Source organism: Vulpes lagopus, chromosome 12 (genome assembly GCF_018345385.1).
Source record: "Vulpes lagopus strain Blue_001 chromosome 12, ASM1834538v1, whole genome shotgun sequence".
Taxonomy (NCBI): Eukaryota; Metazoa; Chordata; class Mammalia; order Carnivora; family Canidae; genus Vulpes; species Vulpes lagopus.
Window position 1 is genome coordinate 35745184 of NC_054835.1, and position 27632 is coordinate 35772815.

A 27632-nucleotide genomic window follows, 5' to 3' on the forward strand; every position below is an offset into this window, starting at 1 on the left:
ATGGTGGCATATAATAGATATGTTCAGCCTCAGAGTTGTCAGCATACTGGGAAATTTGCTAAGCTTTGGAAAAGAAATTTCTCACTAGAGAACTTGGATGGACTTGTCCTAACTTGTTGGAAACCAGGGACACTATATTTTGGTGCTAGTTGTCTCCTACAAAGGTACTCAAACCATGACCCTCAAATAGACCTCCTCTTTTCTGAAATTGTTTTTCTTCTGGGCACCTGCAGCATTTGGCATGAAGTGCTAGAGAGTTCATGTAACCCCAGGCTACTTTGCTGATGAACACTTTGCTCATGGTGCCTGCTATGAGTGAAATTAATTAGACTTGTGCTATCCTAGTCAATTTCCCTCTCAGCAGGTTGTGTGGTTAGAGCTCCTCAGAGTCTAAGCTCATCTTCCAGTTCTACTAGCTGCTGGGTTGGACATTTCTTTAAAATTGGAATAAAGGTGATAGTATTAAAAAAAGAAAAGAAAGACCAAAAAGACTTGGCCACAAAATAAATGAGAAGCAAAAAAGAGAGGAAAAAATAGCCAAGACAAAAGTAGTATTTTTTTTCTGATTGTAATAATGGACCATGGTTTAGTAACAACACTTAAGCCATTAAAATAAACTGGTTTTTAAACTTGTCTTTTTCTTAGGCTTAGAGAATTCTTAAATCAATTGTTAGATAAATATGTAGTATTTTTTTAAACTTCAAAATAAACTTGTTAGTATTTTATGATCCCTCAGTATAGAGCTGCACCACACACCTCCAGAGCCAAATTTTATGCTCTTAAGTAATGTGTAAAATTCACATCTTCATTGCCAATCTGCCCAAAAAATAGTTTTAAGTGGGAATTTGGAAATTTCATTCTGGCTCTTACAGGGAGTAATGGTAACTGGGATTTGTAAAACTAAGGTGCATTTACTTGTCACTAGACAAGCAATTCTTGAGAATGTGTTTTCCATCAAATGGAAGCCTAGCTTGATCACAGGTTATCAAGTGTAGCATTTGGTTTCTTGAGTATATCATGGAATCATGAATTGCACAAACCAGAGAGCCCCAGTTGCCCCTGTATGGCTTAGTTTGCTAGCTTAAGCAAAATAGCATGTCATGTATATATAACTGTTAATTCCATCTGCGATTGCATGGGATGCTTTAGTTGTAAATATCTGTAGGATAGTGTTTAAAACCAGTGGGGACTCTGGTAATACCACTGGTATTACTCTGCGGGAATACAACTGTACCCTATTAATCCCTTTCCATGCTTATTACTTAAGTAGCCAGTGAATGTGTAGGAGTTGAGTGATTTTGTTGTTGTTGTTCATTTATACCTTTCTCAACAAAGGATTTGAGGCAGTTTCCAGAAGTGTTAACATAAAAAGAGTAAATAGTTGAGAGAATTATAGCAAAATGAGTAACAGTATTAAATTTAAAAAATTAAATGAAAAAAAAGTATAAAATAATAAAGCTAGGGCACCTGGGTAGTTCAGTCGGTTAAGCATCCAACTCTTGATTTCAGTTCAGGTCATGATCTCAGGATCATGAAATCAAGCCCTGGTTTGAGCTCAGCCCTCAGGGAGCCTATTTATCCCTCTCCTTCTGCTCCTCCCCCTGATCTCTCTCTCTAAAATAAATGAATAAATAGAAATGGAAAAAAGAAAATAATAAAGCTATTATAGAATGAGCATGTGATCCTACAGTTTCAAGAGATGGCTTACAAATTTGTCTCATGGCTTCCTAGTAGCCAAGCAAAGACGGTGATATGATCAGTTATATTCATATTGTCTATGAACAGCTGAAAACAAACCAGATGATCAGGAAAGAAATTTCTGCCTTAGATATTATAAACCAGTATTTGATATAATGGAATACACCCTAACACTATTTCTGCAATACAATATATTTTTTTAAATAAAGCAGAACAGTAGGAAAAATGGTATATACTAAAGTGGCTGTCATCCCAAACTAACAGGCCTATATATTTTCATATTTGCTTCAGATCATCCTCATTTGAAAAGCAACAGGAGGGGCGTCCTGGGTGGCTCAGCGGTTTAGCACCGCCTTCAGCCCAGGGCGTGATCCTGGAGACCCAGGATCTAGTCCCATATCACGCTCCCTGCATGGAGCCTGCTTCTCCTTCTGCCTTGTGTCTCTGCCTCTCTCTCTCTCTCTCTCTTTCTCTCTCTCTCTCTCTGTCTCTCATGAATAAATAAATAAAAATTCATGAGAGACAGAGAGAAAGAGACACAGGCAGAGGGAGAAGCAGGCTCCATGCAGGGAGCCCGACATGGGACTCAATCCCGAGTCTCCAGGATCACATCCCAGGCCGAAGGCAGGGGCCAAACCACTGAGCCACCCAGAGATCCCCTCGAGATGTCTTATATCCTTGTCCCAGCCTTGTTCTTCTCCCAGCTTCATTCTCCCCTGCTCTCCCATTGTGAATCTGATGCATAGCTTGTCAGTGTTTTGGTTTTTTTTTTTTTTACTTCTACTGAATGCATATATCATATCTGTAAATAATGTATAAATCCTAAATTTGCATAAATAAGGTACTGCATATGACATTCCAAAACTTGCTTTTTTTCATTAGCATTGTGTTTGATCTCCTCTCCCTGGTGCTGCAGATCTAGTTCATTAATTTTAAATCCTGAAATATAGCCTTCCACTATATGAAAATAACCCAATTTAGTTTTCTATTTCCCTCTTAATGGATTTTTAGTTTGTTTCTAGTTTTTCACTGTTATAAGCAGTGCTACCCTGAATAGCCTTCTCTGTGTCATCTTCTGCCCACGTGCAGAGTTTCTCTAGGGCAGTGGTTCTTAAAAATGTGGTTCCAGGACCTGCAAATCAAGATCACTGGGGAACTCGTTAGAAATGCAAATCTGTGGTCCTCCCTCCAACCTCTGAATCAGAAATTCTGGGGATGGAGCCCAGCATGGTGATTGAGTTGCACGCTGAAGTTTGAGAAACCCTAAACTAGTGCATATACAGTTAAAGTAGAATTACTAAGTCTTAGGGTGCGTGTATATTCAATATACCTCATACAGGAAATTCCTGTCCAAAGTATACATTCTGGTTTACAGTCTCACCAGCAGTGTGGGAGAGTCCCCATATCCCCATACAGGGTATGGTTGATTTTTTTTCTTGCTGTCTGGAGGGTGTAAAACTTAAAGGGCTATTTTATTTCCCTTTTTATAAACAATATTTTTTATAGGGTAGTTGGCCTTTTTCTTATGGATTTTATAAAAATACTTACATATCAATTTATAAATTATCCCTTCATTATGCATTGCAAAGTCTTTTTTTTCCCCCAGTTTGTTTTTTGGCTTTGTTTATGGTACTTAAAAATTGTAACCAAATTCACCAGTGTTTTGAATGGCTTTGTGTTTAGAAAGGCCTTAGAGGGGAGAATTTGGATTTGGATTTGATTTGCTGCTGGAACATCTGTTGAGCTGTGCAGTTATTTGAAGTTGGTCTGAGGGTTATGAGACAGGTACAGATTTCAGAGTCATTTGTATAAAGGCAAAACTTTGACACTGGGGGTGGATAAAATGAAAGAGAATGTAGATTGAGAAAATGATTGAAAATTAAACCATAGGAACAAACAACACTGGAGAAAGAGAATCCAATAAGAAAGATTGAGGAATGGGATCCCTGGGTGGCGCAGCGGTTTGGCGCCTGCCTTTGGCCCAGGGCGCGATCCTGGAGGCCCGGGATCGAGTCCCGCGTCGGGCTCCCGGTGCATGGAGCCTGCTTCTCCCTCTGCCTGTGTCTCTGCTTCTCTCTCTCTCTCACTGTGTGCCTATCATAAATAAATAAAGAAATTTAAAAAAGAAAAAAAAAAGAGTCCTGACTGTTTAAAAAAAAAAAAAAAAAAAAGAAAGAAAGATTGAGGAATTATCAGAAAGCAGAGAGAGCAAGGAAAAGAGTCTGAAAAATTGGATAGTGATGGAGTATGTCAGTGAGAAGATCTCTAATGCTGCAGAGAAAGGAACACATCCAAGAAAGGGGTTAATGTTGCCTTTCAAGAGAGCAGCCAACAATGAGTTGGATAGAAGACTGCTCTTAATAAGTTTGCACTGAAGTGTAGGAGAAGATGAGACAGTAGTTAGGTAACAAGGTCAGTTTCTTTTAGGAGTGGAGTATTTGTGCCCCCAGAGAAAGAAGCCAATGGCAGTTGTATGTGGTGTTCATTATGCTGTCTCCTCTTTGGCAGCCTTTTCATGGGTGTACTTTATATGAACTTTGGGTAAATTCATTTGATAAGATAATATTAGGATTTGGATAGAGGACTAAAATAGAGTGATAGAATTGTGACCAGGAGGCTGCCTTAGATAGGTGGTCTTCTCTGAAGTTAACATTGAATGCTAAGGAGCCATTTAAATGATAAGGTAGAGCATTCCAGGCAGGAGACCCAGTTTCCAGTCTACAAGGTCAAACGGAAATAGGATAGTATACCATTAATCTAATAAAATCCTCATGCTTCTTGGGTCAATCAGGGTGAAGAGAGAACAGAAATCTTTGTCCCCTGACTTTGGAGATCTTGTTTAACCTTCAAACTGGCGATGTCAAGGGTTCCAAGTCCTCCACCTCCGGCAGAAATGTCGAGTGGCCCTGTAGCTGAGAGCTGGTGCTACACACAGGTAAGTTAATGCTTTTTTTCCTTGTAAATTGTATATCTTGGGAGGATTTTGGTGAATGAAAAGAGTAAGATTTCTTTTCTTCGCTCGGTTTCCTGCTTTCTCCGGAAATGTCTCAGGACATAACTGTCAAAGGGCAGATAGATAAAGTACTTGTCGGTTTTCCACATGGCATCCGTATGTCCTAGGCCAGTGTTTTTTACTGGAGATTGAAAGCGGGGGCATCTTTGAAACTAGATCCACTTATATCCACCTTGATGGAAATGTGTTCCTCTTTGGGCACTCACAGGAAACCAGGTTTGACATTTGCAACCCCAGGCAGTGGCATCAGCATCTCAATTGTCAAACACTGCTTTGAGCAGAAGCTTGTTTTAGGTATGGCTTTATTATCTACTTGCCCACCCCTGTCTGTGTTTTTCTCACTTTCCACCCAGTGTTTCTCAGAAGTGGAGAAATGTTAGGAAAGCAGTTGGTCACTGTGAGATTTCTTAAAATGTGGGTGAGGGACAGAAAAAGCTGAGCCTCCATTCTGGCCAGACAGGGCTATCTTCCTGTGGGAATCATGCAGATGGAGGGAGGATGGGAAATGATTATTTGATCAGCCTGTTTTTCAGGTTGCCCACTTCCTATTTAATCACTTCTTGGTTTTCTGTCAACAGATCAAAGTAGTGAAATTCTCCTACATGTGGACCATCAATAACTTTAGCTTTTGCCGGGAGGAAATGGGTGAAGTCATTAAAAGTTCAACCTTTTCATCGGGAGCCAATGATAAACTGAAATGGTGAGGAAGACTATATTTAGCTGTAAAATTTTTTCTAAAAGTCACCTGTTTTGTGTGGTTTTTTATTTTGTTTTTGTTTTTAATTTTATTTATTCATGAGAGACACACAGAGAGAGAGAGAGAAAGAGAGGCAGACACAGGCAGAGGGAGAAACAGGCTCCATGCAGGGAGCCCGATGTGGGACTCGATCCTGGGACTCCAGGATCACACCCTGAGCAGATGCCCAACCACTGAGCCACCCAGGTGTCCCTTGCATAGTTTTACAACAGAGTCTCACTAGAACATAAGATCCTTGAAGGCAGAGATTTTGTTTTGTTCTTCATATATTCCCCAGTGCCTAGAACAGTGCCTGGCACATGATGGGTGTTTTTACTGTGTATGTGTGTATTAAGATTTTATTTATTTATTCATGAGAGACACAGAGAGAGAGGCGGAGACACAGGCAGAGGGAGGAGCAGGCTCCATGCAGGGAGCCTGATGTGAGACTCGATCCTGGGATCCCAGGATCATGCCCTGGGCTGAAGGCGGCGCTAAACCCCCAAGCCACCCGGGCTGCCCCACATATCTTTTTTTTAAGGATAGATTATTTATTTATTTGAGAGAGCAAAAGAGAGCACGACCTGGGAAAAGGGAGAATCCTCAAGCAGACTCCCTACTGAGCACAGAGCCTGACTCGGGACTTAATCCCAGGACCCGAGATCGTGACCTGAGCTGAAATCAAGAGTTGGCCACTTTTAACACCCTGAGCCACCCATACATCCCTCACTGTATATTTGTTGAATTAGTTCAGTGAGTATGTCAGGGATCAGCAAACTCAAATGGCTGTAGAGTAATATAAATGAATAAAGAGGGCCAGTGTTGTAAATCATATTTATATATGATATGAGTGTTGAGTGAGCACCCTTCTAAAAGGGATGGTAGCTGCTCAGCTCCAACTGTCTTTAGCTATGTGTGAATAAGGGCTGACTATTATTGTTTTTGCTGATGTTTTAAGAAGAGCAAGAAACTTAGAATTTGGCATAAAAATCTCAACTTTTAAATTGTCTGCTCTAAAACAATAAAGGAGATCTATTTGCTTATGTAACTGGAATGCCCAGGGTGTAGGATGGTTTTGAAGGTAGTTTGATCCAGCATCCCAGTGGTGAGATTAAGGATCCCATCTCTCTATTCTCCACATTGTTAGCCATCTCAAATCTAGCATCCCTTGTGGTTAAAGGCTGACTGGCAGTAGCAGTGGGTATAACCCATTACTATCCAACAAATTTCTCTGAATTAACTCTGTGGCCAAGAATACATGCACTGCCTGGTTTAGGTTTGAGTTCCCTCAATCTCTGTGGCAAGGGGAATATAATCTGAGAGTGGTTGGGTCAATCCCATCCAAAGCATGTGTCCCCTTGAAGAGGAGCTGGCAGTTATGGATACAACCATATGTTCACTGGCAAGACCAGAACGCGTGTGTCAGCCACCCAGTTTTGATCTCTTATAAACCATGAAGAGTTAAACCACTCTCCTTCCATTTAATATTTGTTGGCTATGTGTACTAAGCAGTGTATTGCTAGGTGTTGAGAGAATGCTTTATTCTGAGGCATTGTATTTATATAATAAATGAGAGAGAGAGTGAGGAGATAGTGAGCACAAGGGGGAAGGGGTCATAAGTGATCTCATGATCCTGAAATCATGACCTAAGCTGATAGCAGGCAGACTCTTAACTGACTGAGCCACCAGGCACCCCGCTTAGGCATTGTATTTAAATTCATATGCTGACCACAATGTATACGGCATTTGCATTCCCCAGAGAGGCACTAGATTGGGCCACCTGTTTGAGAGAGGTGCCATAACACTGGCAAGGCCTAAGGTTACATATGGCCTAAGTATTATATGTGGTAGAAGCAGTGTGAACCACATGCAGTTCAGCTAATGACATTTAGAACTTAACTCAATTGAACCTATTAAATCTGCCTGAAATTTGTTTTGATTCATTGGCAACAGATTGTCATCTCTAACTCTATTTGGAAGCCTAGCTTGGAACTCTACCCTGTGTAATGAGAGTTTACTTTTGTCTCTGCTTCTTACATACTGTCTTCTTTATTTTAATCTTAGGATATTATTACCAGATTGATAAAATATCTGTAAAAGATTAGGTACTATTCACATATTTCTGTGGAATATTTTTTCTCTCATAAGGTGATAGTAAAGAGCTCAACAAGATTTTTTAGGGAGAGCGGGTAGGGACAGAGGGAGAGAGAGAGAATTTTAAGCAGGTTCTACACCCAGTGCAAAGCCCGATGCAGAACTGGATCTCACAACCCTGAGATCATGACCTGAGCTGAAACCAAGAGGCAACTTAACTGAGCCACTCAGATGCCCCCAACATTTTGTTTTTCATTATTTCACTGTAGTCCTGAGAAAAGAAGAGGCTGCCTTTCCTGAGATTGAGGATTAGAACAGAGTGGAAATAGGCTCAATTTTAAAATATTTTAGGGGGAGAAAAGGGTGATTTGGGAGGTTAGGAAAGAAGCAGAGATGTAAAAGATGTACTCTCAGTTTGTAGGATGCCCCTTTACTTTTGTTGTTCAACAGGTGACTCAGGTTGCTCTCAAAAAGTGGTTCCCAAGTAGCCATTCTGCTGAATCAGAATCTCCTACTAAGGGGCCTGGATTTGTTTTTTTGTTTGTTTGTTTGTTTGTTTTCTTATTGTTTTTAAATTATTTATTTGAGAGAGAGGAGCACAAGTGGGGAAAGGGGCAGAGGGAGGGAATATCCAAGCCAACTTGTGCTGAGCGAAGAGCTTGACGTGGGGCTGAGTCCCATGACCGATGAGTGCAGGATCTGAGCTGAAACCAAAAATTGGAGTCCCAACCAGCTGAGCCACCCAGGCACCCCTGAGTTGGTTTTCCTTAACATCTTCCTCTCTTGAGAAATAGATGTTGTGTTTCTCCTGTCACTTAACAAAGCCTATAAACATGTATGCTTCCGACATATATTTTTTTTCCTATCTGTTTTGGGCAGGTGTTTGCGAGTAAATCCAAAAGGGCTAGATGAAGAAAGCAAAGATTACCTGTCACTTTACCTGTTACTGGTCAGCTGTCCAAAGAGTGAAGTTCGGGCAAAATTCAAATTCTCCATTCTGAATGCTAAGGGAGAAGAAACCAAAGCTATGGGTAAATGTTCTTATCTTCATTTGACTCTTTATTTTCACATCAAGCAACTTTGTAAGCAGACAAGTTATGGATTTGATCTTTTATTTTTTTACTAAACCTAAATATGGCTTTTTTTTCCACTTCAGAGAGTCAACGGGCATATAGGTTTGTGCAAGGCAAAGACTGGGGATTCAAAAAATTCATCCGTAGAGATTTTCTCTTGGATGAGGCTAACGGGCTTCTCCCTGATGACAAGCTTACCCTCTTCTGTGAGGTGAGTCCTTTTACTCCAAGGTGAGAGTAGCAATTCCCAGACCTGATGGGTATGGGTGACTTAATTACACTGTGTCAGGGATGGAGAGTGAGAAAAATCTCAGAGTGGAGTGGTGCTGCATAAATGTTATTTCTGTGATTGAAACTGTGTCACGATTTCAGGCTTGTTGGGCACTTCAGCTTTCCTCTTGTTACTGTTCTTAAAAACAAAGATTGTGCACTATCTTGGCATGAGTGATTTTTGACTGCTTAGATTAGGGTTCTGGCTTTTTCACTGGGGGTGTTTTTAGGTAGTATGTGGAAGGAACTGGTACTCTAAGTGGGGAGAATGACCAGCAGCTCGATATGTGTATTTGTCCCTTAAACTTTCTGACTTCTGAAATATGAAGTCCACTGTGTTTGACCACAGATCACTTTCCTTTTCTGCACTACTAGATGACTCTTATCAGGAGTTGAGTATATCCAGTTTGTGCTGCTGGAATAGTTGTGAAACAGGATGGCAAGAGCCATTTTTTCTAGAGTGAAGGGTAGATAAAGCTCTCTAAGTTGTGGTCATCTAGGAGAGTTATCTGTTGTCAGCCAGGAGAGTCTTTCTCTCACCAGTGACCTAAGAGCCTGTCTGGGTTTATGGGAGAAACCTTGAAGTAATATTCCCAAAGTGAAAGTGAGTTGGAAAGTGGTTTCTTTAATGAGTATATACTAACCAGTTACTTCCTGCTGTTCTCAGTACATTTACAAATACTCATAAGCTCATAGCATAGTAAGTGAATAAAACCTCCAGTCTGATGGGATCTTTGTATTCCCTGTACTCTGTATGGTCAAGAACCACTTCTTGAGCAGCACCACTTGAGAGTGACCACTGTGTTTTCAAGGCGAGGGTGCGAACAAGCTCCCCAACTACCAGCGTGTTCTGCCAAATAATAGGCTCACACTGTGAGTTAATGACAGTTCCAAAGGCTTACTGCCACCTGTGCAGCAGGGGATGGTGTCCCTTAAGGATCTTGCCCTTTCATGGCAGAGGCCTGGCCAGCAGTAACCAGCTTCACTCCCCAGTCACAGCTCATTGAGTATTTCTGCAGAATATTTGCTGAGGGTTAAACAACTTTGGATGCAGAGTTTATTAAAGTACTACACTGAATACTAGTAGTTGCATAATAGTTACCTCCTCTCCTTTTTTGTTGCGAAGTAAAAGAAGTATATGCTAGAGTGATGGCATCTCTATAAACAGAAGTCCTACTAGTTACAGATCATACTCAGTTGCACAAGTGAAGAAATGAGAACAATAGGTGGTTTTGTGTGAGGTACGACAATATGAAAACTTAAGACCATCCATTCAATCTTCACCTACCTTAGAGATCTATATTTCAGGAAGATTTAAAACTAATGGAAAATTCTAATTCCTGTTGGAAATGAAAGCCAGTCTTTGAACTGTTCTCTGAAGAAAGAGAAATCTCCTCTACTAAATAGTGCCTGTGATGTTTTAGGCAAAGCATTAACCTTTATTGCTGCATTTTCCAGTCCATAGTCCAGCCTTTTCTCTCTTGCTCCCCCTGCCACCCCATCCCCCCAGATCGTTTCCAGCCGCTCCAACCCCTGTACTGACAGTCTCGATTTGGGAACCTCTTGGACTACCCTCACTTGGCAGTCTCTCATCCTGTGGCTAAGTCCAAGGCTTCACTTCCCCATTTGAAATTCTCTGAGGAGAAATCCTGTGGTTAAGTTTAGCTTTGTCTTACTGACTTAGAAGGAAGTGAGATGACACTTTGGAAATGAGGAGCTGTTGAACAGGGAAGCGTCTGCTGAGTTCTGCTGATGCCATCGGTTTCTTACCAGCGAACCAGGTGTGCCATCTGTTCCACTCACACTTCTCCGTTGGCCACAGGTGCTGAGTGTTGCTTCTCATACTTGGGCTCGTGCCTAGTGAGACTCGTTTCTGTTCCAAGGCTCTCTGTGGACTTAGTAGCATTCAGCATTGCAAGACGGTTGCGTGGGGGTGTGTGTTGGATGTGTGGGTTTTAAAAATGTCTGCAGCTCATCTGAGTTCTTCGTGCTTTTCAAAGCTGGATCATTCTTTGCTATATACTCTGTCCTTTTGACCTGTTGCTCCCTTCGGTCAGTGGATTATTTATAAACAAGTATTTTAGTTCGTGTTTATATTTTATATGTTATTGATTTAGTTACTATTATTATTATTATTATTATTATTATTCAGAGGCTTTTTTTTAAACAATTCTTTTTTTTATTTTTTTATTTTTATTTTTTATTTTTATTTATTTATGATAGTCACAGAGAGAGAGAGAGAGAGAGAGGCAGAGACACAGACAGAGGGAGAAGCAGGCTCCATGCACTGGGAGCCTGATGTGGGATTCGATCCCGGGTCTCCAGGATCGTGCCCTGGGCCAAAGGCAGGCGCCAAACCGCTGCACCACCCAGGGATCCCTATTCAGAGGCTTTTATGAAGTCGACAGCCACATACAAATTTAGGTCTTGAGTTCTCCACTGCTCCATTCTTCATTCAGGCTTTGGCCATGGCACTTTCAACCTATCTGCTGATGGATTATTTAAAAACAAATGTATTGCATCTTGATACAAAAGTACAGTCTGTGGATTTTTTTTTTTAAGATTTATTTATTCATGAGAGACACAGAGACAAAGGCAGAGGGAGAAGCAGGCTCCCTCTGGGAGCCTGCTGCAGAACTTGATCCCAGGACCCCGGGATCATGACCTGAGCCAAGGGAGACGCTCAACCACTGAGCCACCCAGGTGTCCCTGTTCTGTGGATTCTTTTGGCTGTTCCTAAAGGCCACAGGAAGGAACCCTAAGGTGAAAGGCTGAGAATCACATGTTTGTGTTTGGGCTTTATTTCAGTGGTATTACTATTAATGAACATTTAAATGAAATTAGACTGCATACTCTCCAAATGATGAATGGGTGGTCTTGTTTATAATGGTGCCATACTGGATTCACCTCCAGTTTTCAGTGATGTTTTTGTCTGTTAGGAAACATGACGATTCTTCCAAGTTGATGTGTCGTACTTAATTTATTTGGAAACATTTTCAAAGCATTCCCTGAATTTCTCTTGTCACAGTCCTTTGAGCTGGGTTAGTCCTGTTATCTTCATTTCATGTTACAGGGGAGAGAGGCGATGCCTAGGGAGGTCAGGTAATTTTTCCTACTGTTGTACAGCAAATTAGTGTCATTCCACGTCAACTCCTCATTTTCCACTTCTGGTCTGCTGTGTGACACTGAGTGGAGCTAAAGCCATTTACCTGAGGAAACACCAACGCTACCAGATTTTCCTAGCAAGAATATTTACTTTGGTAATGAAAGAATCAGGAATGCTTTACACTTTAAATTTTCTCTTTAATAGTTTGGTTCACAGAAAATATGCATGAAACGTTTTTGCTTCTATTGATCCTTCCCTCTGTTTATATTAAAAACAAATAGCTACTAACATTAAAGATGCAGATATTCCACCTTCACTGTACATACCTTTGACAGGTAGAAGATTCCAGGGTCTCTTTGTAATGTTGTAGTTAAAGTTGAAATATGAAATGTTTCATGTAGACACTAATTGTCTCTTTAAATATCCCTTTCCTTCCTAAACTATCCTTTCCTAGCTTGGGAATATGTATGTTTATCAGATTTTAAATATGTGGGTCTTTTCTTTTTTCTTTTTATCATTTTGTTAATGGATTATTTGGATATATTAGTTGAACTGTATGATAACGCCAATATTTGATTGTTCTTGACTTACAAAAAAGGTGATTTTAATATGTAACATTATTTAGTTTATAAACATACGGTAGTAAACCTAGCACCTGACCCAACAGCATCACCAGTAACTTGGAACTAACCTGTATATGCTTCTTTGCTATCCCTTAGACGTATTGTCCCCACACTCAGAGGATAATAATAAATAGCTGTTGGAGATTGTAGGATATCATTCCCTTGTTTATTATTTGTATGCCTGAACAATGTACTTTTTTAGGTTTGCTTGTTTTTGTGCTTTATAAAAGGTATCAGAATGTATGTAGGTCATGTAGGTAATGTTGCTTTTTTTCACATTATACATCTAAAATGTATTTATATGGTGGGTGTAACTATAGTTCTTTCATTTTTAGTGCTATGTGATAGTGTGTTGTGGGAATAAACAGTTTGTCTACTCATTCTCTTTGATGGACATTTAGATTGTGACCAGTCTTTTGATTAGAAGTCATGCTGCTGCTATAAACCTTCTATATGCAGTCTATTTTTTCCTTGATTGTTTTGATTATATAGAAGTTAAAAAATATATTTCCATTGATCTTACTTTGACTTTTTTATGTTTAGATAAAATGTACAAGAATTGGCACAGTCTGTAATCTTTTACGAAATTTTCTTTTTTAAGAAAAGGAATTGACTTTAAAAGTGAGGCCCGTTTATGACTTGAAATGTAGAGGGTTATACAGCCTTCCTGAGACATTTTCATGTAGTCATTTATAAGACGACATAAATGTCACAGTCACGTCATCTTCACAGCTGCAATTCTGAATGAGTCTCCATAGTCAACTTTATAGGCATTAAAAAAATCTTTCGTTTTTCTCAAAATGGTCTCATTTTAGCATCATCATTTGCAGAGGAAAACAATCCCTTCCTAAGTTAAAAGTTTGGGCTCTGAAGACTCATTTGTGAATGCCATTTAAAATTTATTTTTAATTAAACGTATTTAATGTTGGTAAGAGGTGCCAGACATTCAGCGCTCTGGAGACTCCAGGCATCCATATATCTACAGAACAAGTCTGGCTCAGACAGTAAAGGTACATTCTCCTTCCTGCTGTGTTCCTGTCTGTGTCTGGAGAGAGGAATTGCCCTAGTGAGACAAGTCACAGTCTATGGGCCCCACTCATTACCAAGCATGCATCCGACCAGCAGAGGGTCCACTGGTAACCATAGCTTGACATTCAGGTTAGTTCTTGCCAGTTCATTTTACCCCATCTAGTAAATTGTCATCAAGTGTTAATGACTCTGAGCTCCTGTCAGACAGATTTAATTTAAGCTTAGGAACCCAATGCCAAAAGCATTCTCCATTCCCTCCATTGGGCATCCCAAGAGATTCCTGCCTTTCCCTATGAGGAAGTTGGATTTAATTGGTCTTTTTCCTTTTCCTTTTTTTTTTTTTTTTTAAATCAGTATTTTGAGGCTGTAACTGGAAATCGGAGACTTCTACTTTTGGTGTTAGTATGAGAAAGTGGCTGAACCAAATTAGAGATCTTACACAGGGCAAGAGTAAATCTCTGTGGGGTAGTTTGTACTGGGTCCTGAGCTATTAAAATAATGTTATAATCTGGCTCTGATTAATGTGCTACTGATGTTAAGTACATTCATAATTGATTAACTTGGCTTCTTCATTGCTTGAGATCATAACAGTTAGTTTGAAACATTTCTTGACCTGATGGTAAATATCTCACTCCTTCACAAAAGAGATTACAGGTCATTTGGATGCCAGGGCATTCACTTTGCCTCTGGGTTTATGACTACATTTAAAAGATGACTTGCATCTCGAAGGTTGAGAGAAATTTGGATCATTTAGGATGTTCCTAAGCTGTCTTTCTCATCTAACTGGTAGCAATAACAAGAATGAGGAGCTGATTCTCAAGGTTTGTGAGATCTGCTTTGATATTACCATTTCTAACCCCATATGATGGAGGAGGTGAAGCATAGCAGTGGTTGTTAGAAGACTGATCTGCAGAGACTGCAGATCTTATCTTCAGTTTGGTAGCTTCCATATATTTCAGAATGCTACATGATTTATAAATCCTTGTACTTGGTATCGTAACAAATTTATCTGAGTTTCACTGACCCGTCTAGAAGTTACCTTGGTTTTTATCTAGGCTGAACAGTTAGTTCAACCAGTTAAAGCATGCTGCTCTTGAAGTCATAGTGGCAAATTGGATCCCTCTGTAAATCTTTTGTCATTCTGTTCCAGAGCTATAAGTGCATGTCTAGCTGGGGCAAGCCATCTTGTAGGTCATTGTCACTAAGGACTGAGGAAGGGTATCATTCCAAGCCCAATTCTTTCATTAGACTAACATCTGTGAGGAAGTGCTAATTATTTACCAGGCCCAATAGAAGCTGTATTTTATTTTCATGTTCCAGACCTAACTAAAATAAGGGAATTGCTTTTAAGGATTATCAAAGATTTTTTTTTCTTCTATAGGGTGTTAAGTGGTAGTTTCCATAGAGTTCTTTGTATTTAACCTTTTGCTTAAGGCAGAATAAGGTAAGTAAATATTTAATATGTGTTTAGATCAGTGTCCCTGGTTTTACCCAGGTTTTCAGCGCAGAGGAGGAAGAGTTTATTAGCATTTGGAGAAGGAGATTTGTGGGGCTTTTGCCTCTCATCCTAAGATGGTGTAAAATAAGTATGATTGTGATTGTGGCAGATTGGAAATTACTTGATCCACAGGATAAAGCTTTGATTTGTGGAGGTGGTTTCAAGAGAACATGACTAACATTTGTATCCGAATGTACTACAGCATTGAGGTAAAAGTCATCTCTCCTCCTGCTGGGAAGAAAATTCCTGGTAACAAAACCTTCGGATTGTGTTTCCTTGTCTTTCACAGGTGAGCGTGGTGCAAGATTCTGTCAACATTTCTGGCCAGAACACCATGAACATGGTGAAGGTCCCTGAGTGCCGGCTGGCTGATGAGCTGGGAGGGCTGTGGGAGAACTCTCGGTTCACGGACTGCTGTCTGTGCGTTGCTGGCCAGGAGTTCCAGGCTCACAAAGCTATCTTGGCAGGTCGGTCATTATTCACAGGAGCTTTAGTTTTGGTGAAACAAGGGAAAACAGTGGCTGCATAATCATTTTTGAATAACATTAGCTTTTTGAACTGGTGCAAAAAAACTGCAATCAAATATATATATTTTTTAGGGTGGGGGCATTAGTCATCATAACCCAGTAGCCTGCTCTCCATAAAAGTGGTATTTTGGTTTTTCCTCTCTATAGGGGACTTAGGCCACCATTTTCAAGCACTGGATGGTGATGTGTATTGAATGCCTTTGCACCTAGAGGGCGGATGTCAAAACACTGGTTAAGAGCAGGTAGTGGCCCCGAGATAGGAACTTGGGTTGTAGTGGAGAAGATCCTGCTACGGTACTTAACCACCATCTAGCTGAGTGCCCCCAGCCCTGGAGTGTTAGCCCTTCCTTCAATATAGACATACTAGCAGAATGAGAATTTGCTAGTGATGTGGAGGATCAGGTCTTGCTTTAATAATAGGCATTTGTCCTGAAGACCAGAAGGGCTGACAAAGAGCAGGAGCTGATGGGGCAGGACTAACTTTACCCCCCATGAAGGAAGGCATAGCAGTCAGCCATAGACTCCTGTTCAGACCCTAAGACGTAAGAGGAAATTGTGTGAACTTTCAGGCACCAGATTTCTTACTAAGACTCTGAACTCTATCATTCTAAAAAATACACCTGGCGGAACCTCAGTCTGGCTCAGTCTCACCGTCTTCCTGTTCCTGCTCTCAACTAGGTGGTTACTGTCTATTGCCAAAGGAAGTCACCAGCTCTTAGGGTAGTGTCTGCACGCTCAGCTAAGCTCTTGGCACTGCCACGAACTCTTCCACAGATAGACAGCTCTCTTTCTTTTTCCTTAACAGTAGATACTTAATACTGTTTACTAGTCTCCTTTAATCTCCCAACTCCTGAAAGAGTTGCTTGCTACTTTTTCTGAGAGAAAACTGAGGCCCTTCTCCCTTGGCTCTTGCCTCTCACCTCACGTGCATTTTCCCTGCTTTCTCCATGGAGGAGGTGTTCTTCCTCGTGTCCAAAGCAGGCTGTCTCTTCTACTTCTGTTTCATATCACACGCCGCCTTCTCAGAAGCCTTACTCTGCCAGCTATCCCTTTGTTGTCTGGTATCTCCACCATTTCTCTTTCTCCAATTGCCTCTTTACCCTCAGCCTGGAAACAGGCTCAGCCTTCTCTCTCTAGTTATTCATTCATTCATATTCATTTTCTCTGTCTCTCTCCCTCTCTCTCCTTCTCTCTCTTTAAATAGAGCTAAGTTTCTTGAGTTAGCACATTTACTGTCTCTACTTCTTTCCTCCCACTTATCCTCAGTTCACCTCCATGCTACGAAAGCAGTTTTCCAAAGTTCTATGACCTGCTAATTCCTAAATTTGAGGGATTCCTTAGCTCATAGTTTATTTGACTTCTTTCTCCTGGTTTTCTCCTGGTGCTCTGGCTCCTTCTGATATATGGCCTCCCTCTTCAACATTGGTGTCCTTAAGGTTCTGCCTCGCTTATTCCCTCTCTCCCTCTGCTTATTGCTCCCTCCCCCAGGTGACTTTGTTTATTCTCATAGCAGCAGTTCATATCTAGCCACTGAAGACCCTCTAAGCATACTCCTGCTTTGGACCCTTCCTTTTTTATTTTTTATTAAAAGTCACTAGTTCTTTTAATCTTTAGCTTCTGTGATGTATTTACTTAGTACCTTATAGTTGATAAGGCTTCTGAAATAAGAGCAGTGAGGATTAATGTCCCTTTGGAATAGATTAAAAAACTGAGTCTCAAAGGGTTAAGTGATTTGCCCAAGATAATGTGTTTAGAAAATGACAAATCCAAAATTAGTCTTTTCTGACATAAACTATAGGTCAAAATTCAGGTTACCTTTTAGCTCAGAGTCCTACTATATATTCCATCTGGTCCTCCTCTCTCGGGTGAAGATTGCTAGTCTCCATTTTCACCAAAATCTCTGACTTATTGGGCAACATGATAAAATTTGAGGTTTTTAGGCCTTTTATAACTTTCATGGTTGAAATTAAGTTGACTTACTTTTCTGTGTTTATTAGACCACAGTGGGCATGGCTTAGAACTCCATTTCTCAACTTTCTCCATTATCCCCACCTCCCCAAGGAAAAAAATCAAATTATTCCTAGTGGAAGACATTAAATACTAAGGATTAAGCTTTCATCAAGCAGGATTGAACTTTGAAGGGCCACAAATGGTTATCATACCTAAGTTTTTTTTTTTTTTGCCTCTTTGTGATATTAATCATCTCTATTGTGAACACGTGGCTTGGAGGAACAGACCACCTGCCATAAACAAGCATGCACTTTATCTAGTTAATGGATGCTGTCAAGCCCTGCCCTGTTCTTGGTCTCCTTGCCCTGTGGTCCCCTACAAGTGGAGAAAGTTGGTGTCATTGTTCTAGGCAAAAATCTGGGTATTAGGATACCCTGCTTAGGCCATGAAGGGTCTTCGTTTGAACCCCTAGATCTGCCCTGAGGAGATCATTGTCATCTAACATAGGTCACTTGAGTAATTTCCTTCAAATATGAATCTGGTTGGAATGGAGCTAATGAGAAATTATTTTGAAAGTACTGACTTTTCCCCCTCTGTATTATTATTCACTTCTTGATATAATGTAGGAAGAGAGGAATTTTATTATTCTGGTATAATTTGAGGCTAAGCCCTTTCCTGTAGCAATGGGATAGGAAGGAGAGCGATCTCCTCTTCATAACAGAAGAACCAAGGAGTTTCAGTGTGATAACCTTATCTGTCTCTGTTTCCCTTTCATTTTGTAGCTCGTTCTCCAGTTTTTAGTGCCATGTTTGAACATGAAATGGAGGAGAGCAAAAAGGTATGTAACAGAATGAAGATACATCTTTTTAGCTAGGTGACTGGATCCAGATGATTTCCCAATTTGACACCAGATTTATTTTTCCAGTCGTGTTATTAAAATGGAGTACCATTCTCTGAACAAACACTTTCTGAGAGCAGGGATAGGTGTTCCGGAAGCATTCTAGGTAAAGCAGACTCACTTTATCCCAGGTAGATCATCCAGTTTTGGGTGAGGGTTTTAGACATGTGTTTCTACTCAAGCAAAGAAAGACCAAAAAAATCAAAGATAGTTATCTTGCTCTTGTATTTGAGAAGATAAAGGTGGTGCATATGATGGGAGAGAAGACTGTTCAAAGAGAGTTCCGTTCCCATCCATGTTAGGTTTTAGATGGTGCAAGCCTTTTCTCTCAGCAGAGCTTAAAATCATGAAAATTGTTTAGGGATTTTGTTCTGTTGGAATGTTTCTCATTTTCAGTTTTTCTGGCATAGAATCGGGTTGAGATCAATGATGTGGAGCCTGAAGTTTTTAAGGAAATGATGTGCTTCATTTACACGGGGAAGGCTCCGAACCTCGACAAAATGGCTGATGACTTGTTGGCAGCTGCTGACAAGGTGAGATAAGACTAGACAGAGCACCACAAGGGGAGGAGTGTTTGTGACCTCTTGGGTTTGATGACTGGGCCTCTGTGTTACATAGTGGGTAAGCTGAGGATGTATCTGAGTGTGGCCAGGAGAGTCCTGGGTTACATCTTGGTGCCAACACAGTTATTCATGTAGTACCCTTTTTATTTTCTGAAGTGCCCTGCTTTAAATGAAGTAATTTATGTGGTCACCCTAATTATAGAAAAGAAGGGTAAGTTTGATGTCTACCTCTCTTCTCTTCCCTATCTCCCATATAAGTGTAGCGATATAAAAGATTAAGATAACACTAACGTTTGGCTTTATAATTTACAAAGTTCTTGAGTTCATAAACTTTTTCTTTCTAAATAGGGGTTTTGTTTATTTTTATTTTTATTTTTTTAAAAGCTTTTATTATTTTTTTTAAATTTATTTATGATAGTCCCACAGAGAGAGAGAGAGAGAGAGAGGCAGAGACACAGGCAGAGGGAGAAGCAGGCTCCATGCACCGGGAGCCCAACGTGGGATTCAATCCTGAGTCTCCAGGATCGCGCCCTGGGCCAAAGGCAGGCGCTAAACCACTGCGCCACCCAGGGATCCCTTGTTTATTTTTTTACAGTTTTTCTTTTAACTCCAGTTAGTTGACACTGACATACAAGTGTTATATTAGTTTCATATGTACAACATAGTTCAATGTATTGAACAATCCTGTACATCCTGTGCTCATCACAGGACAAGTGCACTCCTTAATCTCCATCCCCTGTTTTCACCTTTTCCCTCACCCACCTCCCCTTGAGTTTTTTTTTTTTTTCTTTTATTTATTTATTATAGTCACACAGAGAGAGAGAGAGAGGCAAAGACATAGGCAGAGGGAGAAGCAGGCTCCATGCACCGGGAGCCCGACGTGGGATTCGATCCCGGATCTCCAGGATCGCGCCCTGGGCCAAAGGCTGGCGCCAAACCGCTGCGCCACCCAGGGATCCCTCCCCTTGAGTTTTGATTTAAACTTTGTCAGGAAGAGAATAATCTTTTACCCAGGGTCATGGTTAGCATTTTCAACTTTTACCTAAGTATCTATTGAAATATATCGCATTCAGAATTACAAGATGATCAGTAGCTCTTTTGGAAAAAAGAAATACTACTGCAGTACATGCATACATCTTTCATAAGATTTGAGAAATGTTAGTGTGTAAAAATTAAAGTATGGATCTTAGAACCAAGGAAATAGGGTAAAGACCAAAAACAGTAAGCCAGTGATTGATTCCTGAAAGAAGTTTGGGGGAAAATGTGAGTGAAATACTTGAGTTTAAACAAGTCAAATTGGGGTTCTCATGTGTTTCTATCTTACTGCAAGATTTCTCAGAATCTTATTAGTATGTTAATGTACACTGTGAGTTTTCTAAAAGAATGATAGCATTTCTTTAGTTAGCCCTGAAATCCTTTTCCTCAAGAACCACTGCTAGGAATTAATGTCCCCCAAACACAACTTAGGAAACTGATTTTCATTATGTAGACATGAAAGAGCTCAATAACCTGTCCTCCAAGGCCCCTGTGGTCTGAGGAAGCACAAGCTGAGGAGGTGGGAGTGGGTAGCTCTTTTTCCTTCTGAAATTTGTCTTAAAAGTACTTATACCTGGCCAGCAGTAGACCCTGTGAGAAAGACCGTTCCCTACTGGACTTGCCAGCTTCTCTTCCTGCCATCATGCTGTGGCACCCATTGGGGGGCAGAGCTGGCTCTGACCTGAGGGCACTAGAGCCCTCCCAGGATTTACCCATAGGAAGAGTCTCTTCCACCTTTCTTTGCACCTCAAGAACAGAGAAAGTGCATGTTTTGACAGTGGAAGCTTTGTCTTTATTGATCAGCTTTTTGTAGTGTTGGTAGAGGATGAGGCACATAAACTGTCAGCCCTGCTGATGAAAAAGTTTGGGTGGTAGCTGTATCGTTTCAAGATTTTGTGAATCCAGTTAGGCAGTGCGAACATACTCCACCCTCCCAGTCTAGTTCCGTTCTGACCACAGGAATCTTGCTTTCAGTGGAGGCAGTAAGAAAATATATACTGTGAGCTCTGGGAAAGTAGAAGACACAGCTTTTTGTAAACATGCGTTTATAGTGATCCTGTCTTACCAACCCTCTGATTTTCAGTGAAGTTTAGACACAGCAGGTATTTACCCCCTCATCTTCTAGCCCCCATAAGGATAAATTGTATCAAAAGGCTCACTTTTCAGACAGAAATACTGAGGCTCAGCAGTGTATATTCTCAGGACCAGTGTTTGACATCTGTGTCATTCCTCGGTTTTCGTTCCTGCTCCTCAGCCAGAGAACCCACTGGGGAACCCCCTGTAAGTACACAGAGTATAGGGATCAGCCTGAACTGACATTCTATGGATGGTATTTTCAGTACAGTGTGTTAAGAGATAAAGTAGTTGAATCACAACAGTGCTTTAAATTTATGAATGAGAAGTGAAGGGTGCATTTTCAAATTCCATTCAGAATTTCCCCTCAGACAGTCTTTGCTCCAAGCTTATTTGAAAACATTTTGCCTTTACACCTTGTTGTAAGCGTCAGGAAAATAGAATAAGAAATCTTTCATGGAAGGATCTAAACATCTAGAATTTACCCCAGAGGCTGAAACAGCTTCTTCTGAGCTTTTCCAGTCTCCTGGGGACACGTGTAATTAGACCAAAAACAAAACAAAACACGTCGGCCAGGCCTGGGAGACACAATTTCAATCTCTTGGGTAAGTACAGCCATTAGGCAGGTTTTTCAGAAGCATAATTAAGAAAAAAACTTTGTCCCCCAAGGGATAAGAATGGCTACTTTTGTCTAATTATGCAGTAGGGATCAGAACTATTCACAGTAAAAGTCCTTTTAAAAGAATGTATCGAGAAAGGATAAGAGGAATGTTCTGTGCAGGCACTGTATAAAGTCTGAACATTTACTCAACCTTTTCCAGCCTTCTAAAACAAAAACAGCAACCTAATTTCTTGCTTGTCTGGTGTCATTCCTGTTTTCCATGGTAACTGTTTTCCAGTTACTCAAATGTAAAAAAATTAAAGCTGTACCAAAACCAATAAAACTCTTTTTGCTGCAGGAGATCACAGTGCCAGCAGATATGCCTCCTCACCCAGAATTCATAAAAATAAAATTGTCTTGGTTTGATTGCCATGATTCAGCCAGAAGGGGTTATTGTGTCATTGAGTTCTGAGGTCCTTAAAGTGGGACTGATATGGAAACTGGATACCCTTAAAGCAAACTGTTCTCCTGTAAGCCAATTAATGGCATTTTATTTTGTGCCTTCTTTTATCCCTTCCTCCTCCTCACTCCTGAAGTTCCTTAGTAAATTCATAATCTCGTATTTGAAAGCACTTAGTATAGTGACATCAAAACAAATCAGCTAGATCAGATGTGCTCAGTATTAACCTAGACCTTCATTTCCAGAACATTTATACTCTACTTGGAAAATAGAAGTTTTTAAACCAAAACTGGATCCAGGGTCTCTGCTGCTTTGTTCCTCTACCCTGAGGATCTTGACCTCAATCCCAGTAAAGAAGACTCCACTTATCCTTTTCTCTTTAAAAGGAGGCCTTTGGTTGACCCTCATTCAGGACCAGCTAGTGGCAGAGATGCTGGTGAAAGTCACCACAGGGCTTCTTTTCATAGCCCGATGGGCCAGTTGGGATACCCTGCCGGGCTGGTGACATTGCTTAAGTAGAAAGGACTGTGCATCACCCTAGTTTGCCTCTGACTAAAAGGATAGCAGCAATGTAAAATGTAATGCCCTGTTGGCTTGAAGCAGGGTTATGCCTCTCATTGTAAGGGAGGGTAGATGGTGGTGGTCCAAGAAACAACTTCAGTCATACTTGAGGCAGGGTGAACTTGAGGTTGTGGGTATATGCCCTCATTGCCATTTTTCTTAGTAGGTAGACTTTAGAACTTGAATGGCAGCCATGCGCATTATTTTCAGCCTTGGGGCATGCTTGTGCTTTATCATTGCAGTAGTAGCCTTGTCACGCTCTGTGCAGTTTTGCTTGGGAATCCAGTTCTTTGGCGGTCCCGCTGAGGAGCAACAGCTTCAGCGGAGGCAGCCCAGAAGCACTCCTGCCCTGACCACAGCAGTGCTTGTGTTTTACAGTATGCCCTGGAGCGCTTGAAGGTCATGTGTGAGGACGCCCTCTGCAGTAACCTCTCCGTGGAGAATGCTGCAGAGATTCTCATCCTGGCTGACCTCCACAGCGCCGATCAGTTGAAAACTCAGGCGGTGGATTTCATCAACTAGTGAGTTGGCATCTTCAAAGCTGTTCTTTCAGGAGAGTTTGGGCTAGCTAGAGAAAGGAGAAAGACTTTGAATTAGCGAGTAAAACAGGCAAGTGGTTTCATTAACCCCTTGTAATAGTAAGTAGAGGGTTTTCATCTTTCCCTTCCGCTTGACAAAATGGAAGATGATTTTGCTCTGTCTCATAGGGCTAATCCGATTGGTGAGAGAGGTGTTTTCCTTCCTCACGGTGATGGGAAATGATGAAATGATAAAAGTGGCTGGCCTGGAAAAGCGATGTGCCCCGAATGGTAGTGCCTTTGCTTCCCATTCCCTGGCTTAGAGCATGTAGATCTCTGGAAGAACAGAAGTGTGTTTTGTATGTTAGTAAAACGTATCTCACAACTGACTGTGGAATGGGGAAAAGAGAAGGGATAACCAGTAGTCAAAGTTGTTAAATACTATTTGGAGAAAGAAGCATTCATCTCAGTAGACTAGTTCCTTCATCCTAAAATGACAAATGACCTGGCCATATTACTCTGCAGTAATTCTCAGTGGGGCATGTTCTACTACCTTGCCTCTTGGAGAACAAAAGTTGGGAAAAAACCAAAAGGGAGAAGCAGAACTTAAAAAGCCATTATAGCAGCAGTTCCCAGCTGAGGCGGGACTTAAAGGTTGCCAGGTGAATGGATGAACATTCTTCAACACAGAAAACTCCCCCAAACAGGAATCAACTTCCTCTTGTGTAAGGCTGTTGGTAAGGTTGTTTCAAAGGAATTTACCAATTGCGGCAAAGGTGGGTGGGAAGAGACCCCTAAATGTTCATTCTAGTGACTGTTTGCTCTGTGCTGGATACTTGGCTGCTGCTTATTAGATGTTAACCATTCAGTAGAGTGTGGTTATGATCCCCTCCTTTTTGATCGAATAGGCCCCAGGCTGTGATCTGCTCTGTGGTCAGGGACTACAATAATGGCAGAGCCAAGTGCAAACTCAGAGCTGCTCAACCAAGAGAGCCCTTCCTCTTTCTCTGTATTAGCCTCACCGGTGGATATAAAGAGCATTGACAGTGTAGAGAAGAGCTTGAGCAGCATTCTACCCTTCGTTTTTGAGAGTATAGGGGCTCAAAATCTAGGTTTTCAGAGCTGCTGCAGCCCCAGCCTAATCACCTGTCCACACATTGTCTGATAGACTCCATGTAGAGTAAGGGTTTGGCCTGAGGTTCTTGCAGTGGCATCCTTTATAGTGAACTCTGGGAAGTTAGACTGCCCAGGGACTGTTTACTCCATCCCTTTCTCTCGCCGTTGGTAATCCATCTCTCCACATTTCTCCTAGTCATGCTTCGGATGTCTTGGAGACCTCCGGGTGGAAGTCAATGGTGGTGTCACATCCCCACTTGGTGGCTGAGGCATACCGCTCTCTGGCTTCAGCACAGTGCCCTTTTCTGGGACCCCCACGCAAGCGCCTGAAGCAATCCTAAGATCCTGCCTGTCGTAAGACTCCGTTTATTTTCCTGAAGCAGCAGCCACTGTTGCTGCCACTGACCACCAGGTAGACAGCGCAATCTGTGGAGCTTTTACTCTGTTGTGGGGGCAAAAGACTGCATCGTGGCCCCCAGACTTTTAAAACAGCACTAAATAAACTTGGGGGAAGTGGGGGGAGGGAAGGGCCCGGGACTTGGGGCTGCTCAACCTAATGAAAACCCTGTTGCTGCGTCACTGTGTTCCCTTTGGCTTGGCCAAGTTTGATACTGTGGGGATTCAGTTTAGGCACCAGCCCTGAGGACATCCCAGCGGTGGTACTTCGGAGAAACCTGTCTGCATCTGACGGAGCAGAGCAAATCGTCAGGTGCCTGGAGCAAAAAGGAAAAAAAAAAGGACATTTAGTTTTAAGAGAAGGGAAAAGAAAAGAAGAAAAGATTTTTGCAGAATTTCTCAAAAATCAGTTTGTGGATTCCAGTAGTATTTATGTTGAGAGAAATTTTAGTCCATCCAGCTGTGCTAAAACTTGGATATTTGTGACAACTCACCACCATACAAGTATCAGAAGAGCTTTCTTGTTGTTAGCACTTATTGTTTGCAAGAACAGAATACATCCTTTTATCCTTTTATGAAAAATGACAAGTGAAGGCGAGAGGGGAAGGAGGTTATTTGAGCTGGAAGATGCGTGTTCTGATGTGGTGGCTTTTGCAAAAAATCTTTATTGGTGTTGAAAACTGGAAAAAATAATTCATCCAGAATTCATACTGTCTTGACAAGAACTATGGTTCTCTGTTTTTAGATATTGTGGAAAATGTTTTTTGGCATTTTTCTCTGATTTTATTTCTCTTCCCTCCCCCCCTTTTCTAAAAAAACAAAACACAAAAACAGAACAAAAAGAAGAGAAAAGAAAAGGAAATTTTATTATTAATACTGTGTGACAAAAATCCCAGCCCAGATTGCTCAGCTGTTTGTACCTGACTTGCCACCTGCATAGGAGCCAGTCCTGTTCCTTCCAATTCACCCCTTTCCTACAGGGGAGAACTTCCAAATGTTAATTTTTTTCTTTTTGAAAATATAAATAATTACTATTTTGTACTGTGTGGTATCTCTGGTCTTTTGTTTCACTTACCTGGCTGGTTTTTGGGGTCTGAGTTCCTTAAGGGATTTCGAAGGCCTAGATTGGTTCTTCAGTTCCAGAGATTATATGTGAAATGTCTGTCTGTGGGGATTTATCACGTCTCCCTCATCTCAAGCTTCCTCTGTGAGCTCCCGTCATCTATTACTGTCTTGTCCTTCTTGAGTATCTCACAGGCCACATCCTAATGAGGGATCAGGCTCCTGCCTTTGCTAATGCAGGTAATGGAAGTGGGCTTTTTCTATGCCCTACAGGGTTCTGACACCTAACTCCCAATCTCCCTTCTCCTAGCTAACTAGAAAAAGATCAAGGGGACGTGAATGTGGAGATTAAATAAAGGGAAATTATTATCTCTAACTGGTTCTGTCACTGACTTGATGTGTTTCCAGAAAAGTTAATGTCTGAGTTCCCAATGGGCTCACAAGGACTCTCCTGGGCTCCTCTGCCTTTCTCATAGCAGTGTTGGACAGGACAGGACAGTGGGACATGCTGGAAAATGCATTGGCCACCTGGCCAACATGTGTACTATTTGACCTTAGATGGAGCCTCAACCTATTCTACCTTCCAATTTCCCTTCAGTGACTTTGGCCTTTGCAGATTTTCCAGTTTTCATTTCTCTTGGCGGTCCTAGAATGGACTAGCTATGGTGTAGCATTGATACAGTCAAACACAGGATGTGCTTGTTGGAAACCACTCCATCGTACTTCTTGGTTTCCTCCCACATGTCCCATACATGAGGAAACCTCCAGTGCCCTGCATTGTGGCTGCTGGCTGGGGCCACCTCATTTCCACTTTCCAGGTCAGCACACTGGGCCCAGGATCCAGCATGTACAGAGTCTCCTCGGGCCACTCTCAGGACACTCTGGGGCCATTCGCTCATTTGCTCAGCTCTTCTCAGTTTTCACTGAACCTTCACATACAGTAATTCATTGACACTTCCCAACCACCATGTGACAGACAGCACCCTCCCATTCTAGAGCAAAGAGAAGTGGAAACCCAGAGAAGTCAAGTGACATGCAACAGATCACACAATTGTCGAGTGACAGTTCTTCTGATGTGGTACCCTGAAAAGATTATGTAAATGTTGGGAGGAAGTTCCATTTCTGAAAAGTTTCGGTATAAAATCTGAGGTAAAGCTTCCTTCCTATGGGAATAGCAAGAGCAAAGCTATAGAAAGATAGGTCTCCTGTCCTGTTCTTCACAGGGGCCAGGGTTCCAGCCTGGCTTCAGATTTGCTTTCCTCCTCATTCGTAGAAAGCTGTGGGTTGGGGGCCAGTGGGTTCAGAGAAAAGTCCTCAGGAGGGTCGAAGTCCTGGCACTGGGCTTCCATAAGGATGAAGGTCTCTGGGGATTTCCTAATATTTTTGGGATTTCCATTGTGGGCTTTACTGTGGGTACAGAGCTGTTAGGATTTCAGGTATAGGTGAACCTGCCCAATGCTTCTCCTGTCATTATTATATTATTTCTGGACATGTTTGTTTTTGTTTAAATGATACAGTTGAAGCCATCTGGTTATGACAACATCAGAGCCCCAGCATACTGTTCATAAACCTCCCACTGCCACCACCCCCTCCCTCAGCTCCCCCACATCTGAAATTTAATTCAAGTTAACTCCACAATCTGGGGCATGTGCTGTCACTGCAGAGATGTCCGTGCCAGTGGAACAGTTGGAGATTTCAATTCCACAAGGATATAGCTTATTTATCAAAACA

At 41.4% G+C, this 27632-nt stretch overlaps 1 protein-coding gene across 2 annotated transcripts in view; it reads left to right on the plus strand.

The window, feature by feature from the left end:
• Positions 1-25880, plus strand: part of LOC121473398 (speckle type BTB/POZ protein) — a 67265-nt gene extending 41385 nt beyond the window's left edge. For both annotated transcript variants that reach the window (XM_041725739.1, XM_041725740.1), the window contains 9 exons: positions 4490-4633; positions 5290-5411; positions 8421-8572; positions 8698-8825; positions 15430-15607; positions 18400-18455; positions 18926-19048; positions 23188-23330; positions 24640-25880. In XM_041725739.1, coding sequence (XP_041581673.1) covers positions 4556-4633; positions 5290-5411; positions 8421-8572; positions 8698-8825; positions 15430-15607; positions 18400-18455; positions 18926-19048; positions 23188-23330; positions 24640-24784 — 1125 coding nt within the window. In that variant the 5' untranslated portion in view covers positions 4490-4555 and the 3' untranslated portion in view covers positions 24785-25880. The remainder of the gene's footprint in view (positions 1-4489; positions 4634-5289; positions 5412-8420; positions 8573-8697; positions 8826-15429; positions 15608-18399; positions 18456-18925; positions 19049-23187; positions 23331-24639) is intronic.
• Positions 25881-27632: the final 1752 nt, after the last annotated feature.